General features: G+C 45.7%; 1 protein-coding gene across 1 annotated transcript in view; it reads right to left on the bottom strand.

Moving 5' to 3' along the window:
* PIAS1 (protein inhibitor of activated STAT 1) overlaps window positions 1-16,038 on the bottom strand; it is a 51,089-nt gene that overhangs the window by 14,353 nt on the left and 20,698 nt on the right. The window contains exons 2-5 of the mRNA XM_058033758.1: window positions 14,395-14,839; window positions 2,064-2,148; window positions 1,207-1,254; window positions 252-342 (exon numbers count right to left, since the gene is read on the bottom strand). Coding sequence (XP_057889741.1) covers window positions 252-342; window positions 1,207-1,254; window positions 2,064-2,148; window positions 14,395-14,839 — 669 coding nt within the window. The remainder of the gene's footprint in view (window positions 1-251; window positions 343-1,206; window positions 1,255-2,063; window positions 2,149-14,394; window positions 14,840-16,038) is intronic.

The following is a 16,038-nucleotide window of genomic DNA, read 5'->3' as shown; positions in this document are numbered from 1 at the left end:
TTTTGGACCAGAGTTTCTAAAATTCAATCCTTTTTTCTCTGCTCATTTTAGCATTACTAAATTTATGATTTTGAAAAGGGGTTTTTAACTTCCATATGAACTTCTGCATCTACTGGCTAAAACAAATTACTCCATCTTTTCTGTTCATTCCAATGCTCCAGAATGTGAAAACAAAGTTTGTGATAAATTTTCAGGCAGGTAACTCCTAATAATGCATCCCAAAAAGAGTACTAAAAGGAGATTTTACTTACTGGAAGGCTGCATGGTTTCCCATTGACTTTCACACACAGATTGGGTGGGAAGTGATCTTCTTGTGGACAACTGGTTTCTGATAAACAAAACCTAAAAGCAAAGAGCTGCCATCATCTTTCACTTTTACAGTGATTTAAAGATCATCTCTCCCCAGAAGGAACTGTTCTTTCCACTGAGCTCTGAAATCATGACAGATCTTCCTCAACACAGCCCTGCAACGAAGTCACAGAGCAGGAAAACCCCCCCAAAAATCACAGAGCTTCAGCAGCCTGGAGGTTCCTCTGAGATTCCTTGAATTCCTCAGCCTGACTCATCCCACCCCCAATTCCTTCTCTGCCTCTTCTCCAGCCTGACCTCTCCACACAAGACCAAGGTGTCACAAATGACATTTCCCCTGTCCCAGCTGCAGTTCCAGGCAGTTGCTGCTGTTGGATTTCTTTCTTTCCAGTCCAAAGAGGTGTTTTTGCTGCTGGATCCCAGCAGGACCCACCCTTCCTGCTGCCAGCAGGACAATGAGCATTCCAAGGAGCAGCAGAACCTCTCAGCTGCCCTGGGTTCTTCCAGGGACCTGCCCCATCCCTGCCCATGGACCATCCAAGAGGGGTTTGTTCATTCTCTCCTCACCCTTGGTCCATCCCACCCCACCAGGCTGAGACAGAGGATTTAATCCATTTATGATTATTAAAAACCCCCAAATTCACCAGGCTGGTGACTCCCAAAGTGCCTAAAGAAGCAGATCTTGGAATGCCCATGCTAAGAAAAACAATCCTCCCTGCTCGTGGATTTTCCAGCCCCAGGACATGGAATGACCAAGGTGGAATTACAGGAAGGATTCACTGGCAAGAAAATCAGCCAGGATGAGGGAAATCAACTCTTTTCCATCCAGGTATTCCCAACCTGCTGGGCAGGACCTGCTGATAAACCCTAAAAACCAACAGGCAACAAAACCCCTACCTTAGCTGGACCTGTACTGTGAAGTCACATTTGGTCCCAGAAATATCCCTGAAAACAAGAGAAAATTGATTAAAACATCCTGCTGTTCACAAGATTCCTCAGCATTACAATACAGATTCCTCAGGAGTTTGCTGGAAGTTCAATTTATGGAAAAAAACTTCATTTTTACATAAAAAATGGAAAATTCACACTTCCAGGTATGTACAATGCACACCAGACTTTGCTGCTCCTGCTCAAACCACCACTCTCAAGAGAGGTTAAAATGAAGAGTTTTTATTTTCTGAGGTAAATAAATAAATTTGTGTCTGACCTCTGTTTTTTTAGTTGTTTATGGGGGGTTTTATTTTTTAGGGTTTTTGTTTGGGGTTTTATTTCTTAGGCTTTTTTGGGGGGAGGTTGTTTTTTTGGGTTGTTTGTTTGTTTGCTGGGGTTTTTTTTTCTGTTTTTTTTGGGGGGTTGTTTGTTTTGGGTTTTTGTTTGTTTTTTACTGTTTTGGGGGTTATGTGTTTTATGGGTTGTTTTTGTGGGGGGGGTTTTTTTGGCTTTTTTTTGGGGTTTTTTTATATATTAGAAAAAAAAATTCTGATGGGTGACCATAAAGTCACAACTTTGTAATGAATCAACAAACTGGTGGCAAGGAAAAGCTGCAGGGAGCAGAATTCTGGATTTGCAGGGAGCTTAACACCAGAGACACCCAGCCCAAAGTCAGTGGTGGGGCTGAATTCTCTGCTCCCCACACAACAAGACAAACCAATTCCCCAGAGGACTTTTCCCCTGCCATTCCCAGCAGGGCTATGGAAGGCTGGGTGGGTTTGGGGTGGGTTATTTGGATTTCAGGGCTGCTGGAGCTCACTCACATGGAGCTGCTGATCTGCTGCACTTGCTGCGGCGTCAGCGCGAAGGCAAAGCAGGTTTCTCGAAACCTCTGGCTGTTATCTGAGGCTGCAAGAGAGCAGAGAGCATCAAAAAGCAGCCAGGACAAGCAGGGAATAATTACATCGAGGCAGAACACACTTTTTTTAAACTCCAGCAGCATCAGATACATCTGGCTCTGAAGAGCTTTTGAGGAAGTTGCCATTGGAAGCCTCCTGTAAATAAAAATACAATGAACAAACTTTATGTGCCTATAAAGTGTACATTAAAATGGGGCTGGAGATAACAGCAGAGCTGAGGCAAATCAAGGCTTTTTATCACTGTAATTTCATGTCAAACGTGCTCTGATATGAAATAAAAATACATCTGAGGATTTCTCATCAATCTCTTTTTTTATTTCCCTCCATGCGCCAGATCAGGCTCAGCCTGTCAAAGTTCACAGAGGGGCTGAACACAACACGTGGGACATCTCACATTTCAGTCTGATGCTTTTTGGACTTCAATGCACCAAATATATCCAGAATAAGCCAAGAACTCGTGAGATCTGCAGCCATAAAATCTGATTTTAAAGCCTTCCCACTCTGTGCCACTCCAGAACCAAACAGTGCTCAAGAGTAAAATGCTCCTGCTGGAAACCAATGTTAAATATCCCTAAAATAGTGGGTTTAGCTAAAACACAGCCTTTCACAGGGCCACTGCAGCAATGAAAAAGGTTTTTTAAATCATAAACTGAAAGAAAGCATCATCTCCCCAGAGAAAGATTCCACACACTCACCAACACACAGTGAATGAAAAGCTGCCTGTAAGTTGCACTTCAATCCCGTTATTCTTCATAATTTTGTAAGTTCTGAATAAATTTGTAAGTTCTGAATAAATATTATATAATACAATTATTGTGAATACATCAATATAATTATCTGTGCACTAAACACTGGATAGATTTCCCATTTTTTGGTTTACTATAATGCATTCTTGACTCATCCCTGAGTGACAGCTGAGTGAGTATTTCAGGGTGAGAATTGAGATTTTGTTCCAAGCAGCGTGTGGTGGGCTGGAACCAACAATAGCAAAGACACTGAGTGTAAATATTACAGCAGGAACCTCCCAAAATTCCATTTTTTATCTTTCCTGCATCACACTGCTCCAAAATCCTTCACTGATGCCATGATTTGCTGCTGTGCATGAGCAGGAACAGGGACATGAAGCTGCTGTTGGGAATCTTTGAGAAAGAATTAAGTTTTATAAATAACTCAGATTCTGAAATGCATACATTTCCTGCATCCAATGTCTGCAGGAAACAGACACAATGTATACAATTAACAATGAAAATCTGCTTTCACATTTGCTCCTCCATAGAATTTGACACCTATTTTTAGCTATAAATGGCAAGATCACAATTACAAACTCTAATTAACAAAAGCTGAATTAGCCAAGCTCATGCACTGCAGAGAAATGAGGGAATTCCAGTTGTTATTTCCTGCTTTTCCATGGCTTTTTCTGCTGGGTCGGTTTTTCTCCCAGGTATTATTTGCTTTAGCCTGGAAATTGTCAATTTTGGCTTTATTAGAAAAGTTCAGGAAGGTTTTTGGGAACCTTTGGTGTGAACTGCAGCACTTCACTAATTAAAAACTGCTGACTATTTAACTGATGCCACCTTCATTTAAAGCTCAATTATCCAGAGAAGCCAACCAGCAGCTCCCAAAATTCCTTGGATTTCCCAAGTTCTCCCTTTCCCACCTTTTTGCAGTAGCTCTAATTTAGGGAATCCATCAGGGAAATGGGCAAAAGGGAGGAAGTGAATTTGTGTGCAGGAGGAAAACAAAGTTTGGACCAAAGGTTCTGAAATTCAATCCTTTTTCCTCTGCTCATGTTGGTAACAGATTTATTTTTACTAAACAGTGATATGAAAAGTGGGGTTTGAACTTCCATATTCACAGAATCACTGAGTTATTAAGGTTGGGAAAGACCTCAAAGCTCACCAGGGTCAACTCCTGACTGAATAGCACTTTGGCAATTAAATCAAAATTGGATTTTGAGCCCTTCCAGGGATGGTGATTCCACACTTCCGTGGGAAAGCTGTATCAATACTTATCCACTCTCCCAGGAAAGAAATATTTCCTAACATCCAACTGTTATATTAGTCAGATTGAAGCATTTATACTTTTATTTGGGAGAAAATGGGGAAGGACAGCCCTGAGTGCTGCCATGGGAGCTTTCCCTACTCCAGCTCTCCTCAGGAGCTGTGCCAGGACAGCAAACCTCAGAAAGCCTCTGCTTGAACCAAAACCCGAATTCAAAAAGGCCTCTGACGTTTTTTCTTGAGATTTGTGGGATTTTTTTGTGTTTTCAGTGTGTTTGTGCAGTTACTGCTGCAGCCTCAAAGAGGAGACTTGGAAAGGGAGTGACAGGACAGGCCAGGAAATGGGGTTAGGTGGGATTTGGGAAGGAATTCCTCCCTGGGACTGTGGGGAGGGGATGGGATGGAATTCCCAGAGAAGCTCCCTGGATCCCTGGAATGTCCAAGGAACAAGGCTTGGAACACAAGAGAAGGCTTAGTGGAAGGTGTGGGGATGGGATCCATGGGATGAGACGGGATGGGATCCATGGGATGGGGATGGGATAAGGGTACGATCCATGGGATCCATGAAATGGGACAGAATCCATGGGATCCACAGGATGGGATGGGATGGGATCCATGGGATGAGATGGGATGGGATCCATGGGATCCATAGGATGGGATCAATGGGATGGAATAGGATCCATGGGATGGGATGAGATCCATGGGATGAGATGGGATGGGATGGGATGGGATCCATGGGATGAGATGGGATCCATGGGATCCATAGGACAGGATCCATGGGATGGGGATGGGATCCATGGGATGGGGATGGGATCCATTGGATGGGATCCATGGGATCCACAGGATGGGATGGAATGGGATCCATGGCATGGGATTTCAGCTCCCTTCCAACCCAAACTCTCATGGAATTCTGTGCTCACTGCCTGTGTCCCAGTGCCTGTGAGCACACCCCGATCCCTGCTGGATCCCTGCTGGATCCCTGCTGGATCCTGGTCCCAGAGAGCAGCCCTGCCTCCCCTCTCCCCAGCCCTGCTCCGTGCTCAGCCCTCGCTGTGATTGCCAGGGGAGCACGGCCAGATTGCAACGAGGCAAGGGAAAGAAAAGCTGGTAATTAGGCAGAGATGCTCCAAAAGGCAATCAAAATATTTCCAAACTCCTGCCAGACGGAGCAGAGCAGGCACAGGGAGGCGGCAAGGAGCTCCCTGAAACCACAACTGAGTTATGGTCAGGCTCCTCAGCTACTCCCAGGATACTGCTCTGCCCCTTGCATGTGCAGCTGCCTCTAAAAAAGAGACAAAATCTGATTTTTCTGTGTGGTTTTCTCTAATCTTCTCCCTTATCATCTTTCTATGCCCACATCCAGCCCGTTCCAGATCTGCTTACCCCACAAACGATGCGTGAAGATCCCACCAAACCACATTAAACACTGAGCAGCTGTTCCCCTAAAAACCAAATTTCTGTGGTTCTCTCTGCCTCCAACTCCTCTATTCCCAAAGATCTGAGACTCTCCAAGGCAGGAACATTGGGAATTTGGAATTTCAGGGTGCAGAAAAGCTGACAGATTTCTGTTAATTCATCTGGTGTATCTGCTGTGTTTAAAACACCAAACAGATCCTGGCACATAATTTACTTTTAGAAGTTCTGGAGGATGACTAAACTAGAAAAATATAGTTTTAGACCAAAAAAAAAAAAAAAATCATTCTGATGGCTACAAACACAACTGTGCCCTGCAAACAATGATTATTATTTAACAAAAGAAAGGTAAAAATAGATCTGCAATTGAAAACCAAGAGGATGGAAATAGAATTTATAATCCAATAACGCTGGAATCAAGCCAGGACAACAGAGTTAATATGGACATTCTTCAGAAAGATGCCAGGAATGTTTCTGGGGGGTTGGGTTCGTTGTTTCTTTTCCAGAACTATGATTTATTAAATATCAAAACATTTTCTTTTGTACTGTGAATGCAACAGAGTTTGGAAAAGTCAAAATGCCTAAAAAGTTACAGAGTTTCTCCTCCCAAACTTTTCTTTTCCTAATTTCACCAACATTTCCTGAATTATTCCAGGCTTACCTCACTCCAGGAATGATCCAGGATTGGTACAGATTAACTGAGGGACAAAATTATACCTTGCTGGTTGTGGATTTCCTTAAAACACTTCACTGAGGTAAAAAGTTTCCAAAATTTGAGGGAAAACTGTTTTAATGCATGGTATTCACAGGGTCAAACCACTTAAAATTGTACAGGAATATAAATATAAATATAAATTTATAAATATAGATATAAATATGAATATAGATATAAATATAAATAGCCGCTGTATATATAAAATATATACGTATATCCAGAGATCACTTGTTTAATAAATAAAAATGGTACAGAAAAGCCATTTTCTACTAATTCTGCTCTTTATTTTGGAAAACCCCTCCAGCACCAGTGTGAAAAAAAGAACCCAGCTTGAGTGGCTGCATTTTCTACAGCTCTAAAAATATTCTGTTCCACCTCACCAGTACCCAGGGCTAAAAATAGCCACACAATCTTTCTGCAGTAAAATACCTCTTGCTGTCTTGAGAAAAAGCCACTCTGAATTTCCACTCAGGCACAGACACCTTCAAATCCTTCAGGGATTTTTTGGGATCATGGAGTTGGGGTGGTGATGCTTCCTAAGCACCAATGAACTGAGGTTCATCTTCCCACCAGCATCACCAATTATTAAATACTGAAGGGAATGTGTTAAAGAAAGGCTTGCACTAAAATTAAACTGCACTTTACACAAGAATTACCTAAGATGTCATTGCATGGGCCCATTCCCAATGATTCCCAATAATTGTGTTTATTTCCTAAGGTAAAAAGAGCTGTAAGGAAGAGGATGAGGAGCAGAGGAAACTTTTGCTGCATGCTGTAAGAAAAACAAGAGATGCCCAATTCGTTATTCACTAATTAATGGTCTGGATTAGCTGAATTTGTCCAAATATCAACCAGAAATGTGGAATTTCCTGGGACTTCCATAATTCCTCATGGAATTTCCAGGTTCCTCGTGTGCCCAGGGGCAGGAGGGAAGCTGGTCTGGGGTTTGGGATGGGAATCAGAACAAGGATTTTCCCCCAAGGCTGGGGGGGACTGGGACAGCTGCCCGGGGAATGGGCACATTCCCAACAACTGCAGGAATATTGGGGCAATGCTCTCAGGGATGCACGGGGGGGATTTTGGGGTGTCTGTTCCCAGCCCAGGACATTCCCCAGTTCTCGTTTTCCCTCCCCAGACAGGTGAGGTGCCTCAATTTGCTTTTCCTTTAAACAACAGAAGGCATTTTATCAATTTATGTGCAATCCTCTATCAAACAGCACTGCTGAAAATTTCACCACCACCTCCCAACCAGACCAAAACTGCTTAGATAAGGGCACAGCAAACATCTGACCTTTGAAAATGTGAGAATTCAGAGAGGTTTGAGTGCAAAGCCTGCTGCAGGGCAGGAAGCCCAGGATACCCCAGACTTGGGGAGCCCCTGGGATCCCCCTGCCCAGCTGGATATTCCCCAGCTGCCCCTGGAGCAGCAGCCAAGGCCGTGCTGGAGCTGTGGAGAAGCTCAATCCAAGGGGGTTTGGGGGAGGAAAACCCACCTTGATGGAGGAGCTCATCTTGATGCCTTGGGCTGAGCTGAGCTGGAGCAGAGGCTGGGCAGAGTTCCAGAACACAGCAGGGATTTATTGACAGCATCTCCTCCATGGATCCACCTTGGGCAGCACCAGAGCCCAGCCAGGGCTGCACCCAAGATGAACCAAAATGGCCCCAAAATGCACGGCCGGGCACGGGCTCTGTCCCTGGGATCAGTTCTGCTCCATTTGCACCTTGCAGTTCATTGTCCCATTCCAGCTTGAGCCCAGGCAGTCCCACCCTGCTTGTTTTTCTCTCTCCAGCCCACGGGGTTTGTGCTCCTGGGCTGAGATTTGGGTCATTTGTGGTTGGTGCCCAGCTGGAGCAGGAATTGTTTTGTGTCCCTGCTCTGTGCACAGAGCTCCCCATCCCCTCATGGGAAGCCCACACCCACCCACTAAACCTGAAAAATACAAAATCCAAACCTGAGGCATCAATCTCAGGATGGCCTTTAAAGCCAGCCCAAATTCTGGAGCTCCCCAGTAACCCAGTGTTTATTTACACATCAATACTTCCTGCCTCTGAGCCCCCAGCTCTGTCATGCTCTGCAAGCAGCAGCACTGCCAGCCCACACCCCCCACTCCTGCATTTCCTGCTGCATTAAATGCAGCTGGAGCGAGCAGGATGGGGCTGGGAGCAGCCAGACCCTCTCAGCCATCACTAAATCCATCCCAGCCCATGCCAAAGCAGGGCTCTGCACCCCACAATCCAACACCTGACACCCCTCAGCCATGCCCTACACAGGCTGTGGGATCCAGGAGATCTGAGCTCCAGAGCCAAGAGAAATCCCAAATTCCCACTGCTTTTTGTCCCACCTTGGCCATTCTGCTTCATTCCAATTATCACAATGGGTGCTGCATCCTTGGCCTCTCCAAACCCTTCAAAACCACTTGAGGGGAGGCATTTCAGTGAACACCCAAACCCTTCTTGCCCTGCTGAGCCCTTCTGGCACCCCCACAGTCACAGCTGTGCCCAAAACACCCTGAGGAAAGGAAAGTGCCAGGGCCACGTTCCCCACCTTGGAACAGGTGAGAAACTGAGCCCTGGCTCTGGCCAGCTGCTGCATTCATCCCTTCACATCCATTTTAGATTCTGTCCAACTCACAGTTAATCCTCAGGAGGAACAGGCAGAGCCACCCTGGGGGTGGGAAAGGAAGGGAGTAAAGAAATGTGAAGGAGCTGATTTGAAATTGTGCCTAAAGATATATATGAAAATAGCCTGGAAATACTCCAAGGGCTACAATTAATCCATAAATATTATGGATTTTATAACTCTTTCTGATATGTTGTATAAACACAAGACAGAAGAGATCAGCTGGAAGTTATGTGCAATTGGACAGACATTTATGTGAGATTATTCATTCTTTAAATCACTCATGAGGTGGAGCATTCCTGAAGACCTGCAGGAAGATCAGGGGACATTTCCATGCCAACATTCCCAACTCTTCACTCTCCCAACCACCTCTGGGATGGATCCCAGCTCTCCTCTCCTGTATCCCTGGATCTCACCTGACCCAGCATTTTCCCAGAGGGAAGGAACACCACAGGATCCTCCTTGCTCAAATTCAGCCCCTTGATTCCTTCAGACACCTGAATTCCATCCCACAACTCCCATGCTGCTTTCAGCTTCGATATTTTAACTTTTATTGCTAAAAGCACCAAGTCAGCCACCTCAAAGGAGCAGCACAAAGGCAGCACTGCCACATCCCTGCTCTGGAGAAGTTCTCCTCTCAACAAGAAAAGCTTTTCCTCAGGCACAAGATGGGATTGCTGGGCCAGGGAGATGGGTTTTGTCCCTTGCTTGTACTAACTCAGGATATTTTATATCTTCTGTGATTCCCAGTTCCATTCCAGCCATGTCTGGAAATATCCATGCCCTGTCAGGGCCTGGAAACTTTGGACATCCATGTCCAAAAAAAGTCCTTTGCAGGGCCTGGAAACTTTGTCAGGGCCTGGAACCTTGGGACATCCATGTCCTGGAACCTTGGGGACATCCCTGTCCTGGAACCTCACTGACCTCAGCTCCACACACAAGGAGATTGAGCAATCAGCTGAAGAAAACCTGAATAAATCCTTTTTTTAGGAGTTACCCATTTGCTTAAAGCTCTCTCAGCAGAAACTCTCAACTGTGGAAAGCTCATCCTGGGGCCCAGCACATGCAAACCCAACTAAAGAACCCCAAATGTGCTGTAATTCCAGCTGAGCCCCAGCACAGAGCCAATATTTCACCCCGTTCTTGCACGGTTCAAAGCTGCAGGGCCGGAAGTCAGAGAACTCAAAGCTGAGTTGAGAATTTAGTGTTTTGTTGAACTTCCTCCCACAAAGTACATTTCAAAAAAAATAATAAACACAGCAGACAGTAAAAGCGTGACTTTCATATAAACCATAATAGCAATTGCACAGAGCACGAGATCAGCTCGCTGATAGAGAAAAAGGAGAAATTCTTGCCAAACAAAACTTTCGTGGGTTCCAGCCCGGCTCTCTCGTGCACTGAATTGTTTAATTGTTTAATGGCTGTACCTTGAACTACAGGCACCCTCAAGATTTTAGGCAGCTCAGCTGCAAGATCTGGCTCCGGGTCTGAGGCACCAGGATTGCTCACAGGAAAACCCAGGGGAAGTGCAAGGCACAAATGCAGGGTGGGAGTCAACCCCGAGGGGGAAATTGTGCTGCCTGCAGAAATCCTGCTAGCAGAGCACAGAAATGAAGGAATTAACCTGAGCCCTCCATCAAGAGTGCCTCAGTGGAGGCTCTGATGGAGCTGGAATTCTGCTGCCTCTGAGGGATAATGACTGATCTGTGCCTCTTCCTTCCAGGAGGCTGCAGGTAAAAATTCTCCTTTCTCTGGCTCGGATCCAGCTTCCAGCGCTGTGTTTGTATCACTGAGAGATGAAGCACAGCAAATAAACTGCAGGAGGATGATCCTTGTGCCATTTGGACTGATTTTAAACAGGAGGAGAGCTCACAGCCTCTTTAATCCTTTCAATTGGAAAAAAAAAATAAAACATCTTCATTTCCCTTACAGGTAAGTAAAGACCCTTAAGCCAGTTAAAATGTTTTTTGGAACAACTACACAGCTCCAGCAATTAGGAATGACATTTGCTGGAACAAGAGGCATTTTTAAGATGCTGTTTAACTATCTCATGTCCCTTACACAATAATCTGGCAAATTCTGGGCCTTGCTACTCACAGCAAACACATTTCAGCACACAAAAGAGATTTTATCTGTGTGTTAGGAGTTACTTTTAGAAAATGTGCTTAAAAAACAACCAATTAGCAATGTCTGTGCTCTGGGGGCTGGAAATGGGGGAATTAAGGCAGAGCTGCAGCTTCACTTGACAAACAACCTCAATTCTCCTCCTTAGATCCTATTAGGAGAACAACAGAGAAGCACAGGAATAAGGCAAACATTCCAACAAAGCCAGAGTGGGCAGCTTTTCCTTCAAACACAAAAAATCCTTATTAAAAAACTAAAAATCTCCGAAAATGGTGGTTAAGCAGGGGCAGAGAGCTGCAAGCACAGATTTCAGAACGAGGAGCTTTCCTGGCTGGCTGGGACACAAACCCATCCCATCCCCATGCTCTCTGCACTTGGCAGGGAGGGTGACTAATAAATGTGGATCAAATTCAACAGCTCCACTGCAAAGGAACAAATGGCTCTTTGTCTCACCCCAGCAGTGGCCAAGGAGCACTGGACTCGGCCCTCAGGGCCTGGGCTGGGGACAAGGTGATGATCAAAGGCTGGACCCTGATCCTGGAGGGCTTTTCCAGCCTCAGGGATTCTGGGATCCAGCCCAGAACCCCAGGTTGCTGGTGAGAAGGGCAGGGATGGAGAAATCCCTGCATTCCATGAAGCCAGCCCAGCACATCCCTCTGAATCCCAGGCTGAGCTGCAGTCAAATATAAGAATTTCTATCTAAATATAAGAATTTCTGTTTCCTCCTTTTGTTCCTGACGGTACAAATAAGAGTTAGCAGATTTCATTTCCTTATCTGTTCCTCACATTAGCTGTGTGCTACCCACCCACACGAAATATTTGGGTACAGAATGCCTGCCCAAGTGCCCTGCTGGGCACCCTCCCTGCCCCGAGGCCCGCTCAAATTATTGCTTTTTCAGCCAACCATCACCTCTCAAAGGGACAGAAACTGGAGCAAACCTTCCCAGCTGTGCCACCTGCCCTTGGGAACAACCAGGGGCAATCCCAGCACCCAGGGATGTGCTTTGCCCGGTTTTATATCATTTCAGGAGGGTGTGAAGTTTGAATTACACAAATTCTCTCTCTCAAACACATTTTCTTTCCCTTCTGTTCCAAGCAGGCAGAGAATCATTCCAAACCCCACATCGGGTCATCAGTTCATCCTTGTGGGGGAGGGAACCAGAGTCAATTCAAAAGTCCTTTATCCCTATCCCATGAGTAATCTGATGGGAAAAAGCAAGCAGGAGATGCTGAAACACTGGCTCGATTCCAAGTTCTGAGTGGCTGCAGTAATATCTGCCAGTGGAAAACAAACCAGGGAACCCACACGTGGGACACTTGAGGAAACCCACACTGCTGGCAGCACACAGAAGGGTGCCCAGACCATCTGGGGCAAACCTTCTACAAATCATCTCAGATTTTGTAGCCAAAGTATCAGAAAATGCATAAATGGAGAAAATGAATCTGAGTCTGATCAGGCTGGGGAGGGGCTGGGATGAATTCCCAGAGGAGCTGTGGCTGCCCTGGATCCCTGCAGTGTCCAAGGCCAGGGACAGTGGAAGGTGTGGGCATGGGCTTTAAGGTCCTCTCCAGCCCAAACCATTCCAGAATTTTATGATGGATACTGAAGCTCTCCCCCCAAACTCTCAGCTCAGAGGCTTTTTAATAGGATTCCTTCAGACAAACAGAAATCCCACACAAAACAAGCCCCAAACATTCCTGAAGTTACCACAAAGGAGAGGGATTGATTCCAAAGGTATCTGCTTGGAATTGCACTTCCATTTTCTTACCCTGACACTCCACAAAGGGGAGAAATATCCCATTGTCCATCAGCTCCTGAGGCCTGAGACCTGGCAGGGAGTGAATGATCCCAGGATTTGGGGTGAATGATGATCCCTGCATTTGGGGTGAATGATGATCCCTGCATTTGGGGTGAATGCTGATCCCTGCATTTGGGGTGAATGCTGATCCCTGCATTTGGGGTGAATGATGATCCCAGGATTTGGGGTGAATGATGATCCCAGGATTTGGGGTGAATGCTGATCCCAGGATTTGGGGTGAATGCTGATCCCAGGATTTGGGGTGAATGATGATCCCTGCATTTGGGGTGCTCTGTCCCACTCAGAGCTGACAGCAAAGGGCTCTTCCCGCATCCAGGAATAAATAAATAACTAAATAAATAAATACACGCCATCACTCCTGCACTGGAATGTCTTGTGGAAATTCCAGCCTTTTCCTGAAGTATTTCTGCTGTAAAAGTGATGAGACACATACTGAGCACCTCATTAGCTCCCAGCACCAGCACTGCCTGGAATGGTTATTCAGCAATTAGGGCTCAGATTAAAGCTAAACAGATGCAGTGCACCTCTGCAAAGAACACCTGAGCCAGAAGATCAAATTACCAAAAATCTCTCTGCTTTTCCCTCCATTACAGCAGCTAAAGCAAAAAAAAAAAAAAAAAAAAAAAGGCAAAATAGTGTGCCAGATCCTTCAGAAATGCACAGACAAGCTCAGCAGTCACACACCAGGCCTCCCACATCCCCCAGCCCTCCAGACTGTCACTGGAAAGTACCTGCTCAGCTTTGTTTACAAGGGATTTCTTCTGCAAAGGGCTTTTTTTTCTCACTCACCCACCCTCTCTCCCCAGATCTCCTCTCACCAATCTGCTCCTCCTAGCAGCAGGGAATCTTTGCTGGGCTTTCAAGCCAGCAGAAGGTTCCACCACACAGAAATCACCAGGCCTGGTGCATTTAGGCAATATTGAGCAGTATTAGAAGGTAACCATGCTGCGAAGTGGAGCCTGGAAAATCACACATTACATAATGCTCTGGGAGCAGCACAATCTCCTCAGCAGCTCCACCAGTGATTTATACCTTCACACAAAAATCAGCTGCAAGGAAAGTAGCCACAACTGCAAAAGAACCCTAAATTCAGATGCTCAGGCTGTAATGGATCCAGCAAATTTCCAGCCTGGCACTCCTTCCCAGCACGGCTGAGAACATTCTAGAAGCCTGACAGATTTGGGGGTAGTTCTGTTTACTTTGGGTTTTTTTTTTTTTAATAATGAAACTCTGTGGTTTATAAGAACTACTGAAAGCAGACCGGTTTTTTTCCCTTTTTTTTTTTTTTCCTAAGATTTAGTTTGTTTTTTCTCAAAGCCCCCCCCCTTAAAATAACGGATGTTTAAACCATATTTAGAGGCTCAGCTAAAGCAACTAATGAGTGTTAGGTAAGATGTCTCTCCATGTAGAACAATCTGTTCCAAAAGTTACCAAAAATAGCAATTCTCTAAACACTGCTGTGATGCAATATTTAACCCCTCGCTGCAGCAGCAGCAGCAGAACTTGACCATTTTCCCCCAAAGCCTGCAGGAGCTCTCCTTACCTAGGCTGGTGGGTTTGATCAGCTCATCCAACAAGTCATAAAAGGGGAGTTTCTGCAGCTTGATGTCGGGGTGCACGGGGTGCAGGGCCGAGGTGAGGTGGGGCAGTTCCAGTTCGTGTTTGGGTCCCAGCAGCGACACGGGGAGCAGGGGGGACGTGGCGGGGTGGCCGTCGTAGCCCAGCTGTGGAATGGCGGAGGGCGACAGCGCGGCCGGCATGGAGCTCGAGTGCACGCTGGGGAGGGACAGGTCTGCCGGGGTCATGATTTTCTGGGGGAACCTTCTCCTATAGAGTTCTTTGATTTTCATCTGGACGGCGGGGCTGCAGCCGGCCTTGAGCAGGTGCAGGGCTTTGGTCAGCAGTTCGTGTTTGCGGCCGTGCTTGTTCCTGCCCGCGTAGCCCAGCAGCACCTGCAGCTCCGACACTCGAAGGCTCATAACCATTTGCTTCAAAGAGACAAAACACAGGGTCAACAGGCAAATTCAGCACCCTCACAAACAAACCACAGGGTTAACAAGTGAATTCAGTACCCTCACCCAAAGCTCAGAACCATTTGCTTCAAAGAAACAAACCAAAGGGTTAACAGGTGAATTCTGCACCCTCACCAAGGCTCAGAACCATTTGCTTCAAAGAAACAAACCAAAGGGTTAACAGGTGAATTCTGCACCCTCACCCAAGGCTCAGAACCACTTGCTTCAAAGAAACAAAACACAGGGTTAACAGCTGAATTTCAGCACCCTCACCCAAGGCTCAGAACCATTTGCTTCAAAGAAACAAACCAAAGAGTTAACAGGTGAATTCCAGAATCCTCACCAGAAACAAAACAAAGGGTTAACAGGTGACTTTCAGCACCCTCAACAGGGCTCAGAACCATTTGCTTCAGAGAAACAAAACAAAGGGTTAACAGGTGAATTCAGCACCCTCACCAAGGCTTATAACCATTTGCTTCAAAGAAATAAACCAAAGAGTTAACAGGTGACTTTCGGCACCCTCACAAACAAAGGGTTAACAGGTGACTTCAGTATCCTCACCAGAAACAAAATAAAAGGGTTAAGAGGTGAGTTTCAGCATCCTCACCCAAGGCTTATAACCATTTGCTTCAAGGAAACAAAACAAAGGGTTAACAGGTAAATTCCAGAATCCTCACCAGAAACAAAAACAAAGAATTAACAGGTGACTTCAGCATCCTCACTACACCAGAAAGGGCTTGAAGCCCGTTAAGCATTAAGTTTTCAAGGCTCTGTGCCCCTGCTCTGCCCCCTTTTACAATGCTCAGTATTTAATATAATGCTCAGTATTTATTACAATGCTCAGTGTTTACTTTCAAGTCTACAGTGAGAGATTTCTAAAGGCATTTCCATTCCCTGGGCAAAAAGCTGAGAAAAGGACTCCGCGCAAAATAAAGGTTGTAACTAATTATTTGTTAATCACTTGCTGGAATCTCTGATGGTATGAATTTTTTCTTGCTCTAGCTGGATGTAAAAGCAGCTGTGCACTGACAACATCCAAGCTCAACTCCAAACACACTCCCACGAGCCTCCCTCGGCTCCTGCCAGGCAGCAGAACTGACCCACACAGGTTCAGAGAAAGGAGATCAGTGTCACTAAAAGGAGAGTGAACATAATCCCATTTGAGCCTTGTCACC

The sequence above is a fragment of the Melospiza georgiana genome, chromosome 13 (genome assembly GCF_028018845.1).
Source record: "Melospiza georgiana isolate bMelGeo1 chromosome 13, bMelGeo1.pri, whole genome shotgun sequence".
NCBI classification, from domain to species: Eukaryota; Metazoa; Chordata; class Aves; order Passeriformes; family Passerellidae; genus Melospiza; species Melospiza georgiana.
The sequence above is the reverse complement of the archived record's forward strand: the minus strand, read 5'-3'. Positions and strand labels throughout refer to the sequence as shown.